The sequence below is a fragment of the Salvelinus fontinalis genome, chromosome 17, assembly GCF_029448725.1.
Source record: "Salvelinus fontinalis isolate EN_2023a chromosome 17, ASM2944872v1, whole genome shotgun sequence".
Lineage (NCBI taxonomy): Eukaryota > Metazoa > Chordata > Actinopteri > Salmoniformes > Salmonidae > Salvelinus > Salvelinus fontinalis.
The window spans coordinates 16,098,101-16,119,564 of record NC_074681.1 but is presented as its reverse complement, the minus strand read 5'-3'; the positions used below and the strand labels follow the sequence as shown (position 1 = coordinate 16,119,564).

Here is a 21,464-nt window from a genome sequence, read left to right as displayed (position 1 = left end):
AACCACCCGAGCCACTGCCTGTTCACCCCGCTATCATCCAGAAGGCGAGGTCAGTACAGGTGCATCAAAGCAGGGACCGAGAGACTGAAAAACAGCTTCTATCTCAAGGCCATCAGACTGTTAAACAGCCACCACTAACATTTAGTGGCCGCTGCCAACATACTGACTCAACTCCAGCCACTTGCTCTGAGGACGCGGCTAGGGATGCCGTCTGGGCCGGCAGCCTTGCGAGGGTTAACGCGTCTAAATGCTGTAGCGGGCCGTGTCGTTGGCACTGTATTGTCCTCAAAGCGAGCAAAGAAGTTGTTTAGTTTGTCTGGGAACAGGACATCCTGGTCCGCGACGGGGCTGGTTTTCTTTTTGTAGTCCGTGATTAACTGTGGACCCTGCCACATACCTCTCGTGTCTGAGCCGTTGAATTAAGACTCTACTTTGTCTCTATACTGATGCTTAGCTTGTTGATTCCCTTGTGGAAAGAATAGCTACACTGTTTGTATTCGGTCATGTTTCCAGTCGCCTTGCCCTGATTAAAAGCAGTGGTTCGCGCTTTCAGTTTTGCACGAATGCTGCCATCAATCCACAGTTTGGGGAAGGTTTTAGTAGTTGCTGTGGGTACAACATCACCGATGCACTTGCTAATAAACTCGCTCACCGAATCAGCGTATTCATCAATGTTATTGTCCGATGCTATGCGGAACATATCCCAGTCCACGTGATCGAAGCAATCTTGAAGCTTGGAATCAGATTGGTCGAACCAGCGTTGAACAGACCTGAGCACAGGCATTTCCTGTTTTAGTTTCTGTCTATAGGATGGGAGCAAGAAAATGGAGTTGTGGTCAGATTTTCCGAAAGGAGGGCGGGGCAGGGCTTTGTATGCATCACAGAAGTTAGAGTAACAATGGTCCAGGATTTTTTCCGCCCGGGTAGCACATTAAATATGCTGATAACATTTAGGGAGTCTTGTTTTCAGATTAGCCTTGTGGCAAGATAGTATTATTAGTGGAAAAGGGATCAAATCACAATAACCAAATCCACAACAAGTTCTGTGTTACCCTAAGTCTGTATAAACTTTTTTTTCACACCCTTCTCGCGACTTGAACTTCTCTGTAATGTCACACTCCAGGGGGACGTGACCTTTGACCCCCCCAAGACTGTCCCCCAGAGTTCCAATGACCTCTGGCAAGTTGACTATAGTACACCACTCCAGAGGGTCATATTTCAAGGTACACTATATATACAAATGTTTGTGGACACCCCTTCAAATGAGTGGATTTCGCTATTTCAGCCACACATTGTTGACAGGTGTAACATCGAGCACACAGCCACACAATCTCCATAGACAAACAATGGCAATAGAATGGCCTTACTGAAGAGCTCAGTGACTTTAAACGTGGCATCGTCATAGGATGCCACCTTTCCAACAAGTTAGTTCGTCAGATTTCTGCCCTGCTAGAGCTGCCCCGGTCAACTGTAAGTGCTGTTATTGTGAAGTGGAAACGTCTAGGAGCAACAGCGGCTCAGCCGCTAAGTGGTAGGCCACACAAGCTCACAGAACGGGACCGCCGAGTGCTGAAGTGAGTAAAAATGGTCTGTCCTAGTTTGTAACACTCACTACCGAGTTCGAAACTGCCTCTGGAATTGGAACATCAGCACAAGAACTGTTCGTTTGGAGCTTCTTGAAATGGGATTCCATGGCCGAGCAGCCACACACAAGCCTAAGACCACCATGAGCAGTGGAAACATGTTCTCTGGAGTGATGATTCAAGCTTTTGGCAGTCCGAAAGATGAATCTGGGTTTGGCGGATGCCAGGAGAATGCTACCTACCCCAATGCATACTGCCAACTGTAAAGTTAGGTGGAGGAGGAATAATGGCCCGGGGCTGTTTTTCATGGTTCGGACTAGGCCTCTTAGTTTCAGTGAAGGGAAATATTAAGGCTACAGCATACAATGACATTCTAGAAGATTCTTTGCTCCCAACTTTGTTTGGGGAAGGCCCTTTCCTGTTTCAGCATGACAAGGTCCTTACAGAAATGGCTTGTCGAGATCGGTGTAGAAGAACTTGATTGGCCTGCACAGAGCCCTGACCTCAACCCCATCGAACACCTTTGGGATGAATTGGAACACCGACTGCGAATAGGGGGCAGAGGCAGCCACATCCTCTGACAGGTGAGTGGAGACCGATATAGACCAATGATTTATATATACACTAGATAGAAATCCTTTAATGTCTACATTAGTTTTTGCCACATTTACTCTACTACAGACACCTTAATGCATACTAGTAAATTATATTATGTGAGATAAATATTATATATATATACAGTATATACACGTATAAAAACATTTTCCTGAAAGTAAAAATTTGAGATTACTAATGTGTCTTCACGACAACAAAAAAATACTTAAAAACATTACATTTTGTCCTTGAAACATTCCTATGGAGGACTGCTCCTACTGGGGAGTGCCAATATGGCCAACCGGTGGCTCCAAAGCCTCCTCAATCGCCAATACATACAGCGCCTTCAGAAAGTATTCACACCCCTTGACTTCTTCCACATTTTGTTGTGTTACAAAGTGGGATTAAAATAGATGTAATAGTAATTTGTGTCAATGATCTATACAAAATACTCTGTCAAAGTGGAAGAAAAATTCTAACATTTCTGCATAATGTATGAAAAATAAAACTAATATTTCTTGATTCGATAAGCGGAAATTGGCGGAAATTACAGCTGTGATGCTTTCTGGGTAAGTATTTAAGAGCTTTGCACACCTGGATTGTACAATATTTGCACATTATTCTTTTTTTAATTCTTCAAGATCTCTCAAGTTGGTTGTTGTTCATTGCTAGACAGCCCTCTTCAAGTCTTGCCATAGCTTTTCAAGTCAAAACTTTAACTAGGCCACACAGGAACATTCAATGTCGTCTTGGTAAGAAACTCCTGTGTATATTTTGCCTTGTGTTTTAGGTTCTTGTCATGCTGAAAGGTGAATTTGTCTCCAAGTGTCTGTTGGAGAGCAAACTGAACCAGGTTTTCCTCTCGGATTTTGCCTGTGCTTAGCTCTATTCCATTTATTTTCATCCTAAAAAAACTCCATAGTCCTTGCCAATGACAAGCATACCCATAACATGATGCAGCCACCACCATGCTTCAAAATATGAATAATGGTACTCAGTGATTACATTTGACATTTAAGTCATTTAGCAGACGCTCTTATCCAGAGCGACTTACAAATTGGTGCATTCACCTTATATCCAGTGGAACAGCCACTTTACAATAGTGCATCTAAATCTTTTAAGGGGGGGGGGGGGGTTAGAAGGATTACTTTATCCTATCCTAGGTAATGTGTTGTGTTGGATTTGCCCCAGACATAATGCTTTTTATTTAGGACATAAAGTTAATTTCTTTTCAATTTTTTTTCAGTTTTACTTTACTGCCTTATTGCAAATAGGATGCATGTTTTGGAATATATTTATTCTGTACAAGCTTCCTTCTTTTCACTCTGCCATTGAGGTTGATATTGTGGAGTAACTACAATGTTGTTGATCCATCCTCAGTTTTCTCCTATCACAGCCATTAAACTGTTTTAAAGTCACCATTGGCCTCATGGTGAAATCCCTGAGCGGTTTCCTTCCTCTCCGGAAACTGAGTTAGGAAGGACGCCTGTATCTTTGTGGTGACTGGGTGTATTGATATATCATCCAAAGTGTAATTAATAACTTCACCATGCTCAAAGGTAGATTCAATGTCTGCTTTTTAAATTTTTACCAATAGGTGCCCTTCTTTGAGAGGCATTGGAAAATCTCCCTGGTCTTTGTTGTTGAAAACCTCCCTGGTCTTTGTGGTTGAAAACCTCCCTGGTCTTTGTGGTTGAAAATCTCCCTGGTCTTTGTGGTTGAAAATCTCCCTGGTCTTTGTGGTTGAATCTGTGTTTGAAATTCACTCCTCGACTGAGGGACCTTACAGATATTTGTATGTGTGGGGCACAGAGATGATGTAGTCATTCAAAAATCATCTTAAACACTATTATTGCACACAGAATGAGTTCATGCATCTCATTATGTGACTTGTTACGCAAATGTTGTATCAGCAATCCAGGGTTTATATACATCAATCGGTATAGACTCAGCAACGCAGCACCTCAGAGCCCTCTGGTGACAGAGATAGGATTTTAAACTCCAAACACACAGTACAACAGTTTGTTGTTACATTCCTGTTTAATTAGGAGAGCTGATTATTCTAGTCTCTTTGAAAGTTGTTTTAATTATCTCGACTAAAAATAGCTCTGCTATTCTTTTTAAAAGCAGCAACTATGCAGTTATCCAGGTCACTTACTTCTAGAACAACTCCAGTGATCTTTTAGAATGGTGTTGTTGAAAACTTATTTCTACAGCTAGGTATTGAGGAGTCTGATGTCAAAAAGTGTCTTTCTGAGCATTTAAACAAATATATTCATGTATATTTATTTTCCTAATTCCCACCAATGCAACTACTATAAAATACATATAGTAGACTGTACACAGAAAGAGAGATGCCAGATATCCAATTTATATTTAAACACACCCTTTCCTAATACCCAATTAAGAAAATAAAATAAAAATCCTCCTCCCACCTGTGACTAAGGGGTCAAGGGTCACAGATCCATCATGAACTCCCATGATGTCCCTTTTCTGTCTGTGTTCTCAGGGGACTGCTGGTGGGCTGGTGGCGCTCCACCATTACCAGGATGCTCTCTGCCATCCCTCTGACGTTGCTGTGGGTGTCAAGGTCAGAGGACAAGATCTTCAGGAATTCCACTGCCCCCTCCACCTGGAGCATATGGCAGTACTGCACACCTGGAATAAAATATAATCACACATTATATACAATGCATTTAAAGCACCTCAATAATATAGACAAACTAGTGAGAGAACACCTCCTCCGGCCACACACATTCTATGTGATCAAAGGACTATGCATGTACCTACAGCCCAGTATCTTACAGCTATCTTCAAGTTATTGAAATAGTTCACCAAATGATACCATGTACTGTAAATGACACACACACTCCCTCACCGTTCTGAGTGCAGACGAGACGCATAGCCCAGACAGCCCATAGCTGCACTCCAGCAGGCTGAGAGGTCTGAAGCAGGGAGAAGAACGGCCGGAACGACCTGAGGGAGGAAGGGAAATAAGTAAGGGAGAGAAAGAGAGATGAACAGAGAGAGAAAGAGAGATGAACAGAGAGAGAGAGAGAGATGAACAGAGAGAGAGAGAGAGAGAGAGAGAGAGAGAGAGAGAGAGAGAGAGAGAGAGAGAGAGAGAGAGAGAGAGAGAGAGAGAGAGAGAGAGAGAGAGAGAGAGAGAGAGAGAGAGAGAGAGAGAGAGAGAGAGAGAGAGAGAGAGAGAGAGAGAGAGAGAGAGAGAGAGAGAGAGAGAGAGAGAGAAACCGAGAGATGAACAGAGAGAGAAAGAGAGAGAGAGAGAGACCACTGCACAAAATATAAAACAATTCGAGAGTGTCATTTTCCCAAATTTGAAACTCTTATTCAAGGTTTCAAAGACCTCTCTAATGAGAGTAGGCTACCCGTCCTGTTGGGGGAGGACGCAGAGAGCTGTGGGTTGGCAGCGCACTACATTGCTGCCTGCCATAAGATGAGGAACCGTGTCTGACAGACCAATCAACCTGCACATGACTCTACTGAATGTTTATTGTTATTGTTCAATGTATGGTTATTTAGATCCTTGGTTATTGTTGTTACTGTTGTCACGTTGACAATTTTGATTCTCATTTTTATATTGTAAATAAGCTTTGGCAATATGTACATTGTTACGTCATGCCAATAAAGCAAATTGAATTGAATTGAGAGAGAGGAACAGAGAGATGAACAGAGAGAGAGAGAGAGAGAGGAACAGAGAGAGAGAGAGAGAGGAACAGAGAGAGAGAGGAACAGAGGGAGAGAGAGAAACAGAGAGAGAGAAACAGAGAGAGAGGAACAGAGGGAGAGAGAGGAAGAGAGAGATGGAGTAAAATCCAAATTGGATTTATACCAAAACATCGCACGACTGATCATATTTACACCTTACACACCCTGATAGATAAACATGTCCACCAAAATAATACCAAAATATACGCTTGCTTTATCGACTTCAAAAAGCATTTGATTATATTTGGCATACAGGACTGTTCTACAAGTTATTGAAAGTGGTGTAGGGGGTAAAATATATTACATAATTAAATCAATGTATACTGGCAATACGTGCAGCATTAAAATTGGCAAGAAAATAACAGAATTCTTTAACCAGGGGCAGGGCCTTCGCCAGGGTTGCAATCTGAGCCCTGCACTCTTCAATATTTACATCAACGAATTGGCCACTATTCTAGAGAAATCCTCAGCCCCTGGTGTTAGTCTACACAATTCAGAGGTTAAATGCCTACTCTTCGCAGAGTACCTATGCCTGCTGTCACCCACAGTACATGGCCTACAGCAGAGCCTGAACCTGCTAGAGCAGTACTGCCAGACCTGGGCCCTGGCAGTAAACCCCAAAAAGACTAAAATAATGATTTTCCAGAGAAGATCCAGATCTCAGGGAATTAGACCAAAGTTCTCAATTGGTACACAATATATAGAGTACTGCACACACTACAATTACTTAGGTTTAAAAATAAGCTCAACTGGACACCTTAATGAGGCAGTGAATGAACTGAGAGAGAAAGCACGCAGGGCATTCTACGCCATTAAAAAACTAATTCAAATACCTATTCAAATTTGGCTAAAACTAATTGAATGTGTCATTGAAACAATTTCACTTTATGGCAGCGAGGTGTGAGGTCCACTTGCAAAACAAGATTTCACCAAATGGGACAAACACCCCATTGAAACCCTGCATGCAGAGTTCTGTAAGATTCTCCTACATGTCCAGAGGAAAACTACAAACAATGCATGCAGGGAAGAATTAGGCCAATATCCACTAATAATAAAAACTCAAAAAAGAGCAAATAAGCTTTGGAAACATCTAAAATACAGTGACCCCCTCTCATATCATTACTAAGCCTTGCAATGCCAAGAGCTGAGCAAAGAAAAGAGTCCCCTCATCCAGCTGGTCCTGGGGCTGAGTTCACAAACCTGTTCTACTAACACACTGAAACTTCAGGACCAGAACATCCAATCAATCAGAATAAACCAAATTACAACACAGTCAAAACAAAACTACATTGCTTATTGGGAAACACAAGCACAACGCAAAATGCAGTGCTATCTGGCCCTATATCGACAGTACACCGTGGCTAACTATTTGACCATGGTTACTGATCAAAAACCTTGACAAAGTACAGGCTCAGTGAGCACAACCTTGCCATTGAGAAGGGTAGACACAGGAAAACCTGGCTCCCTGTAGAGGAAAGGCTATACAACCACTGCACCTCAGCAGAACCTGAGACGGAGCTGCATTTCCTGACTAAATGTAAAAAATATAAAACAATTAGAGAGTGTAATTTCCCCACATTTGAAACCCTTATTCAAGGTTTCAAAGACCTCTCTGATGAGAATAGGCTACCCGTCCTGTTGGGGGAGGACGCAGAGAGCTGTGGGTTGGCAGCGCACTACATTGCTGCCTGCCATAAATTGAGGGACCGTGTCTGACAGACCAATCAACCTGCACATGTACTCTACTGTCTGCTTATTGTTATTGTTCAATGTATGGTTATTTTGATCCTTGGTTATTGTTGTTACTGTTGTCACGTTGACAATTTTGATTCTTATCATCTTAATATTGTAAATATCCAAGGTAAGCTTTGGCAATATGTACATTGTTACGTCATGCCAATAAAGAAAATTGAGAGAGAGAGAGAGAGAGAGAGAGAGAGAGAGAGAGAGAGAGAGAGAGGAACATAGAGAGAGAAAGGAACATAGAGAGAGAGAAAGGAAGAGAGAGAGAGAGAGAGAGAGAGAGAGAGAGAGAGGAACATAGAGAGAGAGAGGAACAAAGAGAGAGAGAGGAACAAAGAGAGAGAGAGAGAGAGAGGAACAGAGAGAGAGAGGAACAAAGAGAAAGAGAGAGAGAGAGAGAGAGAGAAAGAAAGAAAGAAAGAGAAAAACAGAGAGAGAGAGAGAGAGAGAGAGAGGAACAGAGAGAGAGTGGAACAGAGAGAGGGAGAGAGAGAGAGAGGAACAGAGAGAGAGAGGAACAAAGAGAGAGGAACAGAGAGAGAGATAGGGGGAGAGATAGAGGAACAGAGAGAGAGAGAGAGAGAGAGAGCGAGAGAGGAACAGAGAGAGAGGAACAGAGAGAGGAACACAGAGAGAGAGAGGAACACAGAGAGAGAGAGGAACATAGAGAGAGAAAGGAACATAGAGAGAGAGAGAGGAACAGAGAGAGAGAGAGGAACAGAGAGAGCGCGAGAGAGGAACAGAGAGAGAGAGAGAGAGAGGAAAAGAGAGAGAAAGAGAGAGAGGAACAGAGAGAGATGAAGACGCTGATCAGATATATGATATATATGGCTTCTCTGAGTAGCTCAGACAGACAGACAGACAGGCAGTCAGTCTTACCTGTAGGACACCATCTCACGCTCAGGGAGGGCCCAGGTCAGTATGGCAGCATGCTGTAGAAAGTAAAGACAGGTAATTGGAGTAAAGAAAACACTTAAGAAAACACTGATATGCACACACACCACACACACCACACACACCACACACACACTGTACCAGCTGTTCCAGTATGGTTTGTCGGAGCCCCTGGTCTAGGGTCCATGCATCCTGTCTGGAGGTGAGGTGGGCCAGGATGCCCCCAGCAAAGTAGCTGACCCCCACCTCCACCTGGGGCCCCTGGAGCAGGGTCACTACATGCTCCAACAGGTCCTCCTGCATCATGTCTGCCTGCAGCTCCTCCACCTCTGCTATGTTGTTCTGGACCACAGAGAGACCAGGAACCATATTCATCAAGCGACTCAGAGTAGGAGTGCTGAACTAGGAGCAGGTCCCCCTGTCCATATAATCATATTCATTATGATCTAAAACACTAAACTGATCCTACATCAGCACTCTCACTCTGAAATGCTTCATAAATACTGGCCCTGAGTAGTGTTCAGTAGGAATGAAACAGAAGAAAACGCTCCCAAACAGAGTAAAATAGAGATGTACTATCTGATCCTATTACACATGCTTTCAAATGTTTGTCTATAGTGTGCCCTAATGAACCCAGGCGCAGGGTGGAGGGAGACAGAACACCTTGGACAATCAACAGATAAATGCTTCCAGTTTTTATGATGTGGTTGTGTCTGTCCCTTGTTAATCTTTACTGGCTCAAACAAAACAGAAGTTGATTTGATTACAGAAACATGCATTTTCTCTGTGCAATTATGACTTGAGCATACAACCCAAAGGGTAACACATGTAAATAATATGCACAATGATAATGTAGAAAATCAGAGCACTGACATACACAAACAAACAACTGCAACATGTTGAAACAGAAAGACCTACCAGAAGACCTAGAACTTTCTGCTGTATAGACGATTCAGAATAGTAGGTCTGCAAGGCAAGAGGGAGAGGACAATTCATTGAATGGTTCCACTATTTCAACTATAAATGTGTGTGTGTGTGTGTGTGTGTGTGTGTGTGTGTGTGTGTGTGTGTGTGTGTGTGTGTGCGCTTCTCCTACCTCCAGCACCTCCTCATACAGCTCCAGGCCCTGACACTGGATGAAGTGTCGTGAGGCAGTGGGTGTCTCATCAGTCAGGTTCCACAGAGCACTCAGGGCAAACTTCAGAGTGGAGTCCACTACTCCTGCCATGGCTTTCTGTTGCACTATACCCAGCAGCTGCTGTTAGAGGGGAGACAGAGAGATAGAGAGGGTGAGAGAGAGGTGAGGGGGAAGAGAGGAATAAAGAGAGAGGAGTCAGGGGAGGGAGAGAGAGAGAAAGAGAGAGGTGAGAAGGAGAGAGGAGGAGAGATAGAGGTGAGGGAGAGAGGAAGAGGGGTTAGGTGAAGGGGAGAGAGAGAGGAGAGGTGAGGAGGGAGAGAAAGGGTGAGATGAGGTTAGGGGGAGAGAGGGTGAGGTGAGGGGGGGAAGAGGGTGAGATCAGGTGAGGGGGGAGGGTGAGATGAGGTGGGGGGGAGGGTGAGGTGAGGTGAGGGGGGAAGAGATTGAGATCAGGTGAGGGTGAGATAAGGGGAGGAAGAGGGTAAAATGAGGTGGGGGGTGAGATGAGGTGAGGTGGGGGGTGAGATGAGGTGAGGGGGTGAGAAGAGGTGGGGGGGAAGAGTGTGAGATGAGGTGGGGGGAAGAGGGTGAGATCAGGTGAGGGGGGAGGGTGAGATGAGGTGGGGGGAGAGTGTGAGGTGAGGGGGGAAGAGGGTGAGATGAGGGGAGGAAGAGGGAAAATTAGGTGGGGGGGGTGAGATGAGGTGAGGTGGGGGGGTGAGATGAGGTGAGGGAGGGGGTGAAATGAGGTGAGGGAGGGTGAGATGAGGTGAGGGGGTGAGATGAGGTGAGGGGGGGTGAGATGAGGTGAGGGGTGATGAGATGAGGTAAGGGGGAGAGAGATAAAGGTGAGGGGGAGAGAGATAAAGGAGAGAGATAAAGGAGAGGGGGAGAGAGATAAAGGAGAGGGGGAGAGAGATAAAGGAGAGGAGGAGAGAGATAAAGGAGAGGGGGAGAGAGATAAAGGAGAGGGGGAGGGAGATAAAGGAGAGGTGAGGGGGGAGAGATAAAGGTGAGTTGAGGGGAAGAGAGATAAAGGAGAGGTGAGGGGGAGAGAGATAAAGGAGAGGTGAGGGGGAGAGAGATAAAGGTGAAGTGAGGGGGAGAGAGATAAAGGTGAAGCGAGGGGGAGAGGAAAATGGAGGGACGGATTTCTTACCTTCATAATAAATATATCAGCCCCCAGCTGTGTGGTCTGCTCTGTGGACAACTGCAGAGAGACAAACTGCTTCAACAAATGATCTTAGCCACGGCCAACTGCCCATGGAGTCCAGTACATCAACCCTATTCCCAGTCAAAAATGCAGGTCCATGGGGGGTATGGGGTGAACTACTTTGCCTACTTGTATGGAGATGTTAAGGTTGAGGAAATAATGCATTTAAAGAAGGGTGGGGACCTACTTTGGCCACTAGTATGGAAATGACGGCCACGGCCATCCGCTGCAGGGTCCGGTCCACGTGACCGCTGAGCCAGTTCATCACCAGCTTGGCTGCTTCGAACCTGATAGGGACACAGCAGTGAGATCCTATAACACCTAGGACTTAACCCTAACTTAAGATCTGTACACATAACTCAAGGTTTCGATTTAGTTGATTTAGATTGATTTCAATTCACCAGGCTATGGACAGACTGACCTGTCAAAAGGGACGTCCTGAAGGATGGTGTCACTGCAGAGCACCAGCAGGCAGTTCTTCTGTAACTGGAAAGAGGGAAGCACAGGCTGTGGTTATAATAATAATTTATTGTGTCCCTTTCAGGAAACTCATCAGCAAAACATCACCACATAATGCATAAACAAATAAATATACTGAACAAAAATATAAACGCAACATGCAACAGAGTTACAGTTCATATAAGGAAATCAGTCAATTGAAATAAATAAATTAGGCCCTAATTTATGGATTTCACATGACTGGGCAGGGGTGCAGCCATGGGTAGGCATAGGCCCACCCACTTGGCAGCCAGGTCCACCCACTGAGGAGCCAGGCCCAGCCAATCAGAATGAGGTTTTCCTCACAAAAGGTTTTTATTACAGACAGAATACTAAAACTCACAAGTTGAGAAACGGGTAAAATCACATACGTTTCTATATCTCTCATCCCCTTCGAATGAGCGCAACCAAACAAAACTCATCTCCAAAAGATCAAAATAAACTGTGAGCCAGGGCTACACACTGGCTAAATGCAAAACACAATCGACTGCCCACCCTTGAAAGACAATCACCAAGTTGTCACCAAACTCCAAACTCCTGCAATATCCGTAGTAATTTTCGTGACTTTCAACAGCCTCAGGGAAACGAGTGACAGTGCACATAATGGTTAACAGAAACTCTTTGGTTCGGGCAAAGGACCAACACAATCCATCAGAACCCTGCTGAAATAATTCAAATTATTTTCCACCATAATTTGCAAATAAATTCATTAAAAATCCTACAATGTGATTTTCTGGATTTTTTTTTCTCATTTTGTCTGTCATAGTTGAAGTTTACCTATGATGAAAATTACAGGCCTCTCTCATCTTTTTAAGTGGGAGAACTTGCACAATTGGTGGCTGACTAAATACTTTTTTGCCCCACTGTAGCTCGTAGTTAGCTCCTACGGTTCAGTGTCGGTTCATAACATTCTACTATATTACATAGATACATACATACCGTAGAATGATAAATCATGCAATTATTATGCTCAAGCTAACCAAAAACATTTAGCTACAAACGCCTGTTCTCGCCATTTTCAGTTGAATTCATCTAACTTCCTTTCATGGCAACGCATAAGCAGGCCATGTCCTATTTGTTTCATAGTCGATATTTAATCATATTTCATGACAGTGTAACGTTAAGCTTTTATTTACAGAAGGATGAAAGAACACAATATGTCTGTCAGGGAATGCTATTCTGATATGTCAGATGAAGAGTTAGACCAGAAAGTCAGGGCCATTAACTTCTCTAGGGTATGTGGGACGGTAGCGTCCCACCTCATCAACAGCCAGTGAAACTGCAGTGCGCCAAATTCAAAACAACAGAAATCCCATAATTTAAATTCCTCAAACATACAAGTATTTTACACCATTTTAAATATACACTTGTTGTAAATCCAGCCAAAGTGTCCGATTTCAAAAAGGTTTTACGACGAAAGCACACCAAACGATTATGTTAGGTATGAGCCAAGTCACGGAAAAAGACAGCCATTTTTCCAGCCAAAGAGAGGAGTAACAAAAAGCAGAAATAGAGATAAAATGAATCACTAACCTTTGATGATCTTCATCAGATGACACTCATAGGACTTCATGTTACACAATACATGTATGTTTTGTTCGGTAAAGTTCATATTTATATCCAAAAATCTGAGTTTAGGCGGGACGCTACTGTCTCACTTGGCAAAAAGCCTGAGAAAATGCAGAGTGCCAAATTCAAATTAATTACTATGAAAATTACTATAAAAATCTAACTTTCATTAAATCACACATGAAAGATACCAAATTAAAGCTACACTGGTTGTGAATCCAGCCAACATGTCAGAATTCAAATAGGCTTTTCGGCAAAAGCAAACAATGCTATTATCTGAGGATAGCACAATAGTAAACAAAGACAGAGAAGCATATTTCAACCCTGCAGGCGCGACACAAAACACAGAAATAAAAATATAATTCATGCCTTACCTTTGACGAGCTTCTGTTGTTGGCACTCCAATATGTCCTATTGTCACGTTCTGACCCTAGTTCTTTTGTATTTTCTTTGTTTTAGTGTTGGTCAGGACGTGAGTTGGGTGGGTTCTATGTTTTCTGTTTCTATGTGGGGTTTTCGTTTGGCCTGATATGGTTCTCCGTTGCCACACGGTACTGTTTCGGTTTCGTTCATGTTCACATTTATTGTTTTGTATTTCATAGTGTTCAGTTTATGTTTTAAAATAAACGTTATGGACACTTACCACGCTGCACCTTGGTCCTCACCTTCTTCCACCGACGACAGCCGTTACAGAAACACCCACCAAAACCGGACCAAGCAGCGTGGTAACAGGCAGCAGCAACAGGGGCGACAGCGATACCTGGAGAAATGGACTTGGGAGGAAATATTAGACGGCAAGGGACCATGGGAACAGCGGGTGAATATCGTCGCCGCAAGGCAGAGCTGGAGGCAGTGAAAGCCGAGAGGCGGCATTATGAGGAGCTAGCTCGGCAGCGCGGCTGGAAGCCCGAGAGGCAGCCCCAAAAATGTATTGGGGGGGGGGACAGAATCAGGAGTCAGACCTGAGCCAACTCCCCCTGCTTACCGTAAGGAGCCAAGGATGGAACCCGAGCCGGTCAGGGCGGTATTGGAGGTGAGCGAAGCAGAGACAGTGAAGGAGTTAATGGGGAGATTGGAGGAGAGAGTTATGAGGGAGGTGCTGGTTTGGTGCATGAGGCACGACATCCGCCCGACGGAGCGTGTCGGGGATTTGATGTCACCTGAGCCACCTCTCCATACTCGTCCTGAGGTGCGTGCTAGCCGTCTGGTGAAGACTGTGCCAGCCCCACGCACCAGGCCTCCTGTGCGCCTCCTTAGCCCTGCACGTCCTGTGCCAGCTCAGCGCACCAGCTCTCCTGTGGCAGCCCCACGTACCAGCTCTCCTGTGGCAGCCCCTCGCACCAGCGGCCTCCTGTTCCTGCTCCCCGCACTCGGCCAGAGGTGCATGTTCCCAGTCCGGTACCACCAGTTCCGGCACCCCGCACCAGGCCTACTGTGCGCCTCAGCAGGCCAGAGCCGCCCGTCTGTCCAGTGCCGCCTGAGCCGCCCGTCTGTCCTGAGCCGCTAGAGCCGTCCGTCAGTCAGGAGCCGCTAGAGCCGTCCGTCAGTCAGGAGCCGCTAGAGCCGTCAGTCAGGAGCCGCCAGAGCCGCCCGCCAGTCAGGAGCCGCCAGAGCCGCCCACCGGTCAGGAGCCGCCAGAGCCGCCCGCCAGTCAGGAGCCGCCAGAGCCGCCCGCCAGTCAGGAGCTGCCAGAGCCGCCCGCCAGTCCGGAGAAGCCTTTCAGTCCGGAGCTGCCCCTCAGTCCTGAGCTGCCCCTCAGTCCGGAGCTGTCACTCAGTCCAGAGGCGCCCATCAGTCCAGTGGCGCCCTTTAGTAGGGGTGCCAGTCCTAGGTTGGCGGCGTGGGTCGCCGTTCCTAGGAGGTCACAGAAGCGGACTAAGACTAGGGTGGAGTGGGGTCCACCTAGACCCAAGCCCACCTAGACCCTCCCCTATAGGTTCAGGTTTAGCGGCCGGAGTCCGCACCTTGGGGGGGGGGGGGGGGGGGTGCAGTCAAGTTCTGACCCTAGTTCTTTTGTATTTTCTTTGTTTTAGTGTTGGTCAGGACTTGAGTTGGGTGGGTTCTATGTTTTCTGTTTCTATATGGGGTTTTCGTTTGGCCTGATATGGTTCTCAATCAGAGGCAGGTGTTTGTCATTGTCTCTGATTGGGAGCCATATTTAGGTAGCCTGTTTTTTGTTGGGTTTTGTGGGTGTTTGTTTCTGTGTGAGTGTTTGTTGCCACATGGTACTGTTTCGGTTTCGTTCATGTTCACATTTATTGTTTTGTATTTCATAGTGTTCAGTTTATGTTTTAAAATAAACGTTATGGACACTTACCACGCTGCACCTTGGTCCTCACCTTCTTCCAACGACGACAGCCGTTACACCCATAAATATCACAAATGGTTCTTTTGTTCGATTAATTCCGTCGATATATATCCAAAATGTCAATTTATTTGGCGCGTTTGATCCAGAAAAACACCGGTTCCAACTTGCTCAAACGTGACTACAAAATATCTGAAAGGTTACCTGTATACTTTGCCAAAAAATTTCTAGCTACTTTTGTAATACAACTTTAGGTATTTTTTAACGTTAATAATCAATAAAATTGAAGACGGGATGATCTGTGTTCAATACAGGATTAAAACCAGCTATAGCTAGCTTTCTGGTCTCGCGCCTCTAACAAACAGGACACTTCGAGTGACTCTACTTCAAGATGGCCGTACTTCTTCATTACACAAAGGATTAACCTCAACCAATTTCTCAAAACTGTTGACATACAGTGGAAGCGGTAGGAACTGCAAGCAGGTCCCTTAGAAATCTGGTTACCCAAACAAAATGTAACGGCGTTCCTCTCTCTCTTCATAAGAAGAGGTGGAGTAGTGATCAAGCCAAGGCGCAGCGGGTTGTGAATACATGATGATTTATTAAATAAACAAAACAGACAAAAACGAAAACGAACTATACTTGATATAACTAACAAAATAACAAAACGATGTAGACAGACCTGAACAAACGAACTTACAAATACACGAAGCACGCTGACACAGGAACAGACTACATAAACGCACGAACAAACCGAAACATTCCCGTATGGTGTAACATCGACACAGACACAGGAGACAATCACCCACAAACAAACAGTGAGAACACCCTACCTAAATATGACTCTTAATTAGAGGAGAACGCAAAACACCTGCCTCTAATTAAGAGCCATACCAGGCAACCAAAACCAACATAGAAACAGATAACATAGACTGCCCACCCAAAACACATGCCCTGACCTAAAACACATACAAAAACAACATAAAACAGGTCAGGACTGTTACAGAACCCCCCCCTCAAGGTGCGAACGCCGGGCGCACCAGCACAAAGTCCAGGGGAGGGTCTGGGTGGGCAGTTGACCACGGTGGTGGTTCCGGCTCTGGACGCTGTCCCCACACCACCATAGTCACCCCCCGCTTCTGTCTACCCCTCCCAATGACCACCCTAAAACTCACATCCCCTAAATAAACGGCCAGCACCAGGAGAAGGGGCAGCACCGGGACAAGGGGCAGCACCGGAACAAGGGGCAGCACCGGGACAAGGGGCAGCACCGGGACAAGGGGCAGCACCGGGACAAGGGGCAGCACCGGGACAAGGGGCAGCACCGGGACAAGGGGCAGCACCGGGATAAGGGGCAGCACCGGGATAAGGGGCAGCACCGGGATAAGGGGCAGCACCGGGACAAGGGGCAGCACCGGGACAAGGGGCAGCACCGGGACAAGGGGCAGCACCGGGACAAGGGGCAGCACCGGGACAAGGGGCAGCACCGGGATAAGGGGCAACACCGGGACAAGGGGCAGGTCCCGGCTGATATACTCTGGCAGATCCTGGCTGAGGGACTCTGGCAGGTCTATGCAGGCTGACGGCTCTCGACGCTCATGGCAGGCTGACGGCTCTCGACGCTCACGGCAGGCTGACGGCTCTCGACGCTCACGGCGGGCTGACGGCTCTCGACGCTCACGGCGGGCTGACGGCTCTCGACGCTCACGGCGGGCTGACGGCTCTCGACGCTCACGGCGGGCTGACGGCTCTCGACGCTCACGGCGGGCTGACGGCTCTCGACGCTCACGGCGGGCTGACGGCTCTCGACGCTCATGGCGGGCTGACGGCTCTCGACGCTCATGGCTCTCTGACGGCTCTGGCTGCTCATGGCTCGCTGGCGGCTCTGGCAGCTCATGGCTGGTTGGCGGCTCTGGCAGATCCTGTCTGGTTGGCGGCTCTGGCAGATCCTGTCTGGTTGGCGGCTCTGGCAGATCCTGTCTGGTTGGCGGCTCTGGCAGATCCTGTCTGGTTGGCGGCTCTGGCAGATCCTGTCTGGTTGGCGGCTCTGGCAGATCCTGTCTGGTTGGCGGCTCTGGCGGATCCTGTCTGGCGGACGGCTCTGGCGGATCCTGTCTGGCGGACGGCTCTAGCGGCTCCTGTCTGGCGGACGGCTCTAGCGGCTCCTGTCTGGCGGACGGCTCTAGCGGCTCCTGTCTGGCGGACGGCTCTGTAGGCTCATGGCAGACGGGCGGCTTTGCAGGCTCATGGCAGACGGGCGACTTTGCAGGCTCATGGCAGACGGATGGCTCAGACGGCGCTGGGAAGACGAATGGCTCAGATGGCGCTGGGGAGACGGATGGCTCAGATGGCGCTGGGGAGACGGATGGCTCAGATGGCGCTGGGGAGACGGATGGCTCTGGCCGGATACGGCGCACTGTAGACCTGGTGCGTGGTGCCGGAACTGGAGGCACCGTGCTAAGGATAAGCACCTTCCTACTAGTGCGGGGAGCAGGGACAGGGCACACTGTACTCTCAAAGCCTACTCTATCCCTGATGCGAGGTACCGGCACTGGTGACACCGGGCTGAGGACAAGCACATCAGGATTAGTAGGGGGAGAAGATACAGTGTGTTCAGGGCTCTGGAGACGCACAGGAGGCTTAGTGCGTGGTGCCGGAACTGGAGGCACCGAACTGGATACACGCACTACAGAGAGAGAGTGCGTGGAGGAGGAACTGGGCTCAGGAGACGCACTGGTAGCCTAGTGCGTAGTATAGGCACTGTAGGTACTAGGCTGGGGCGGGGAGGTGGCGCCGGAAATACCGGACCGTGGAGGCGTACTGGCACTCTTGAGCATTGAGCCTGCCCAACCTTACCTGGTTGAATGCTCCCGGTCGCCCGACCAGTGCGGGGAGGTGGAATAACCCGCACCGGCCTATGTAGGCGAACCGGGGAAACCATGCGTAAGGCCGGTGCCATGTATGCCGGCCCGAGGAGACGCACTGGAGACCAGACGCGTTGAGCCGGCCTCATGACACCTGGCTCAATACCCAATCTAGCCCTACCAGTGCGGGGAGGTGGAATAACCCGCACTGGGCTATGCACTCGTACAGGAGACACCGTGCGCTCTACTGCGTAACACGGCGCCTGCCCGTACTCCCGCTCTCCACGGTAAGCCTGGGAAGTGGGCGCAGGTCTCCTACCTGCCCTTGGCCCACTACCTCTTAGCCCCCCCCCCCCCCCAAGAAATTTTTGGGAGTTACTTACGGGCTTTTTGGGCTTCCGTGCCAGACGCGTTCCCTCATAGCTCCGGTTCCTCTTTCCGGTAGCCTCTGCTCTCCTCAGTGCCTCCAGCTGTTCCCATGGGAGGTGATCCCTACCAGCCAGGATCTCCTCCCATGTGTAGCAACCCTTTCCGTCCAATATATCGTCCCATGTCCATTGCTCCTTCTTTTCCTGTCCCTTACTCCAATTACTCCGCTGCTTGGCTCTGGAATGGTGGGTGATTCTGTAACGGCGTTCCTCTCTCTCTTCATAAGAAGAGGTGGAGTAGTGATCAAGCCAAGGCGCAGCGGGTTGTGAATACATGATGATTTATTAAATAAACAAAACAGACAAAGACGAAAACGAACTATACTTGATATAACTAACAAAATAACAAAACGATGTAGACAGACCTGAACAAACGAACTTACAAATACACGAAGCACGCTGACACAGGAACAGACTACATAAACGCACGAACAAACCAAAACATTCCCGTATGGTGTAACATCGACACAGACACAGGAGACAATCACCCACAAACAAACAGTGAGAACACCCTACCTAAATATGACTCTTAATTAGAGGAGAACGCAAAACACCTGCCTCTAATTAAGAGCCATACCAGGCAACCAAAACCAACATAGAAACAGATAACATAGACTGCCCACCCAAAACACATGCCCTGACCTAAAACACATACAAAAACAACATAAAACAGGTCAGGACTGTTACACAAAATCTCATTGAAAAGAGAGTGACCACAAAAAAAAAAAACTGAATGGCTTGTCCTCTGGGTTTCACATGCTAAATAAGTTATGTTATACTCACAGACATGATTCAAACAGTTTTAGAATCTTCAGTGTGTTTTCTATCCAAATATACTAATAATATGCATATCTTATCTTCTGGGGATGAGTAGCTGGCAGTTTAATTTGGGTATGCTTTTCATCCAAAATTCCGAATGCTGCCCCCTACCCTAGAGAAGTTAAGGCAAGGATGCCCAATGCGGGCTTTAGAATGGTCAAAGGAAGTTTCCAAGCCATGGGCCATCGTGTACAATGGCGAAGAGTTAGGGAGTCTTTGCAGTGTGTAGATGGTGCAGGTATCATTGCCAGAATGATTCAGCTTCGTTGCATTGCTCCGCAAAAATACTCAGTTCCTGCTCCCCCGTCCACATTGATACAAATCATAAATTGTTAAGGTACGTAGATGTAAAATGTCTCCATCAAATCTAAGAAGTTTTTTACTTTTCTATTCTTACTTATTCATAGACAAATGTTCAATGATGTATGAAATTGGAGTTGTTCTTCATCAACTGGTGATACATAAATAATGAAGCAGGTTAATAGGTTAAACATTTCACTTTTAATTCCAATGCTTTTTTTTCAAGATACAACATTGTCATCTTTGGTGGTATAGATGGATTTTCAAGGAAGGTATGTATACTATTTTGTATGCATATTGCATATTTCCCATCACATAATGAACAACCACAATACCAGTCTGGTGTTAAGCTTTCTTTGCTATATTGACGTATCCTGAAAATGACATCTGCTGCTTTAGATTGAACGGTCATACAGTGGGGAGAACAAGTATTTGATACACTGCCGATTTTGCAGGTTTTCCTACTTACAAAGCAGGCAGAGGTCTGTCATTTTTATCATAGGTACACTTCAACTGTGAGAGACGGAATCTAAAACAAAAATCCAGAAAATTACATTGTATGATTTTTAAGTAATTAATTTGCATTTTATTCCTTTAAGTACAGAGGTGAACCTGACACCTCAGCAGCTGTTGCCTTAGCACTACACAACTGATTCAAATGATCAAGTCATCATCAAGCTTCAAGTGGTACTTATGTATTCATTTGTGATCTGGTAATGTAAATATCTAATAATGCCATTATCTTCTATTGTTTGTCCTCATGTCTGTTTTTCAGCATAAAGTACTCTGTAGCCACTTAGTGTGGACACCAGGTGAGACTACACACACAGAGTTATATCAGCTGTGTTGGTGAACCCCTCCCGCATCTGAACTTGCTGACAGAGGGCACAGCGTGATCATAGTTGAGAGGTCACTTGGTCAGGTCAACGGGAAGTATTATTAAAGAGATGCTTTACATTGAAATACAGATAGAGATGTAGTAGTCCCACAGGTAATGATCCAAGGTCAGTTTTGCATTTCACCTCCTGATGATTATAATGACTGACAGTGTTAGAATAAAAGAAACAAGGCTTAATCATGCTCTCTCTCTATCCATCTGTCTCTCGTCTGCAGGTATGTTTTGATGTGAGAGGAAGCCAGTCCCATCATCTCCACCTCACCCGCTCTTAAGATAACCTCCGGGCCGACTGGGAGCCCAAGGCTGGTTAGGAGACACCACTAGAGACACTATGTAATTGTGATCAACTGAGAGAACATTAGGGTAGCACTGTAATTCATTAATCATATGCGGTCTTCCCTGCTCCTCTGTTTTACATCTTTCCTGTCTTCTACACCGCTCTCTACACCTCTCTCCACACCTCCTCTTTGTGCCTCTTTATTTATAATGCACACCATATGTGCATTGAAGTACAGATTTAACTTGTATTTATAATATTACAATTATAATATTTATAATGCATATATTATGTATTTATAACACCTGGCTAATGAACTTTCAATAAAGCGTTTCACATTATCCACTGGTTGAAAGTAAGTATCTCATTGAATTACTACACCTATCCTGTGTCCTCAGATTAATGCAGATGGAGTTAGATATGCACGAGGCGTGTAGTGTACTGTTTTTTTTCTGTATATATGAATTACAAATCAGCCTTTACTTATATAATTTTTCTAGTCTATTGCATAGTTACAATGTGTAATCATTGATGTCCCAGGAGCAGGAGCGGTAAACACTGTTTAAGTGTATAATTGTAATACATACATGCAGACACAGCATCATTCAAAGA

At 46.2% G+C, this 21,464-nt stretch overlaps 1 protein-coding gene across 2 annotated transcripts in view; it reads right to left on the bottom strand.

The window, feature by feature from the left end:
- Positions 1–4,447: 4,447 nt before the first annotated feature.
- LOC129813793 (protein zyg-11 homolog) overlaps positions 4,448–21,464 on the bottom strand; it is a 40,919-nt gene continuing 23,902 nt past the window's right edge. For both annotated transcript variants that reach the window (XM_055866329.1, XM_055866328.1), the window contains exons 6-14: positions 11,316–11,380; positions 11,082–11,181; positions 10,841–10,891; positions 9,640–9,801; positions 9,462–9,509; positions 8,685–8,885; positions 8,529–8,581; positions 5,056–5,153; positions 4,448–4,835 (exon numbers count right to left, since the gene is read on the bottom strand). In XM_055866329.1, coding sequence (XP_055722304.1) covers positions 4,645–4,835; positions 5,056–5,153; positions 8,529–8,581; positions 8,685–8,885; positions 9,462–9,509; positions 9,640–9,801; positions 10,841–10,891; positions 11,082–11,181; positions 11,316–11,380 — 969 coding nt within the window. In that variant the 3' untranslated portion in view covers positions 4,448–4,644. The remainder of the gene's footprint in view (positions 4,836–5,055; positions 5,154–8,528; positions 8,582–8,684; positions 8,886–9,461; positions 9,510–9,639; positions 9,802–10,840; positions 10,892–11,081; positions 11,182–11,315; positions 11,381–21,464) is intronic.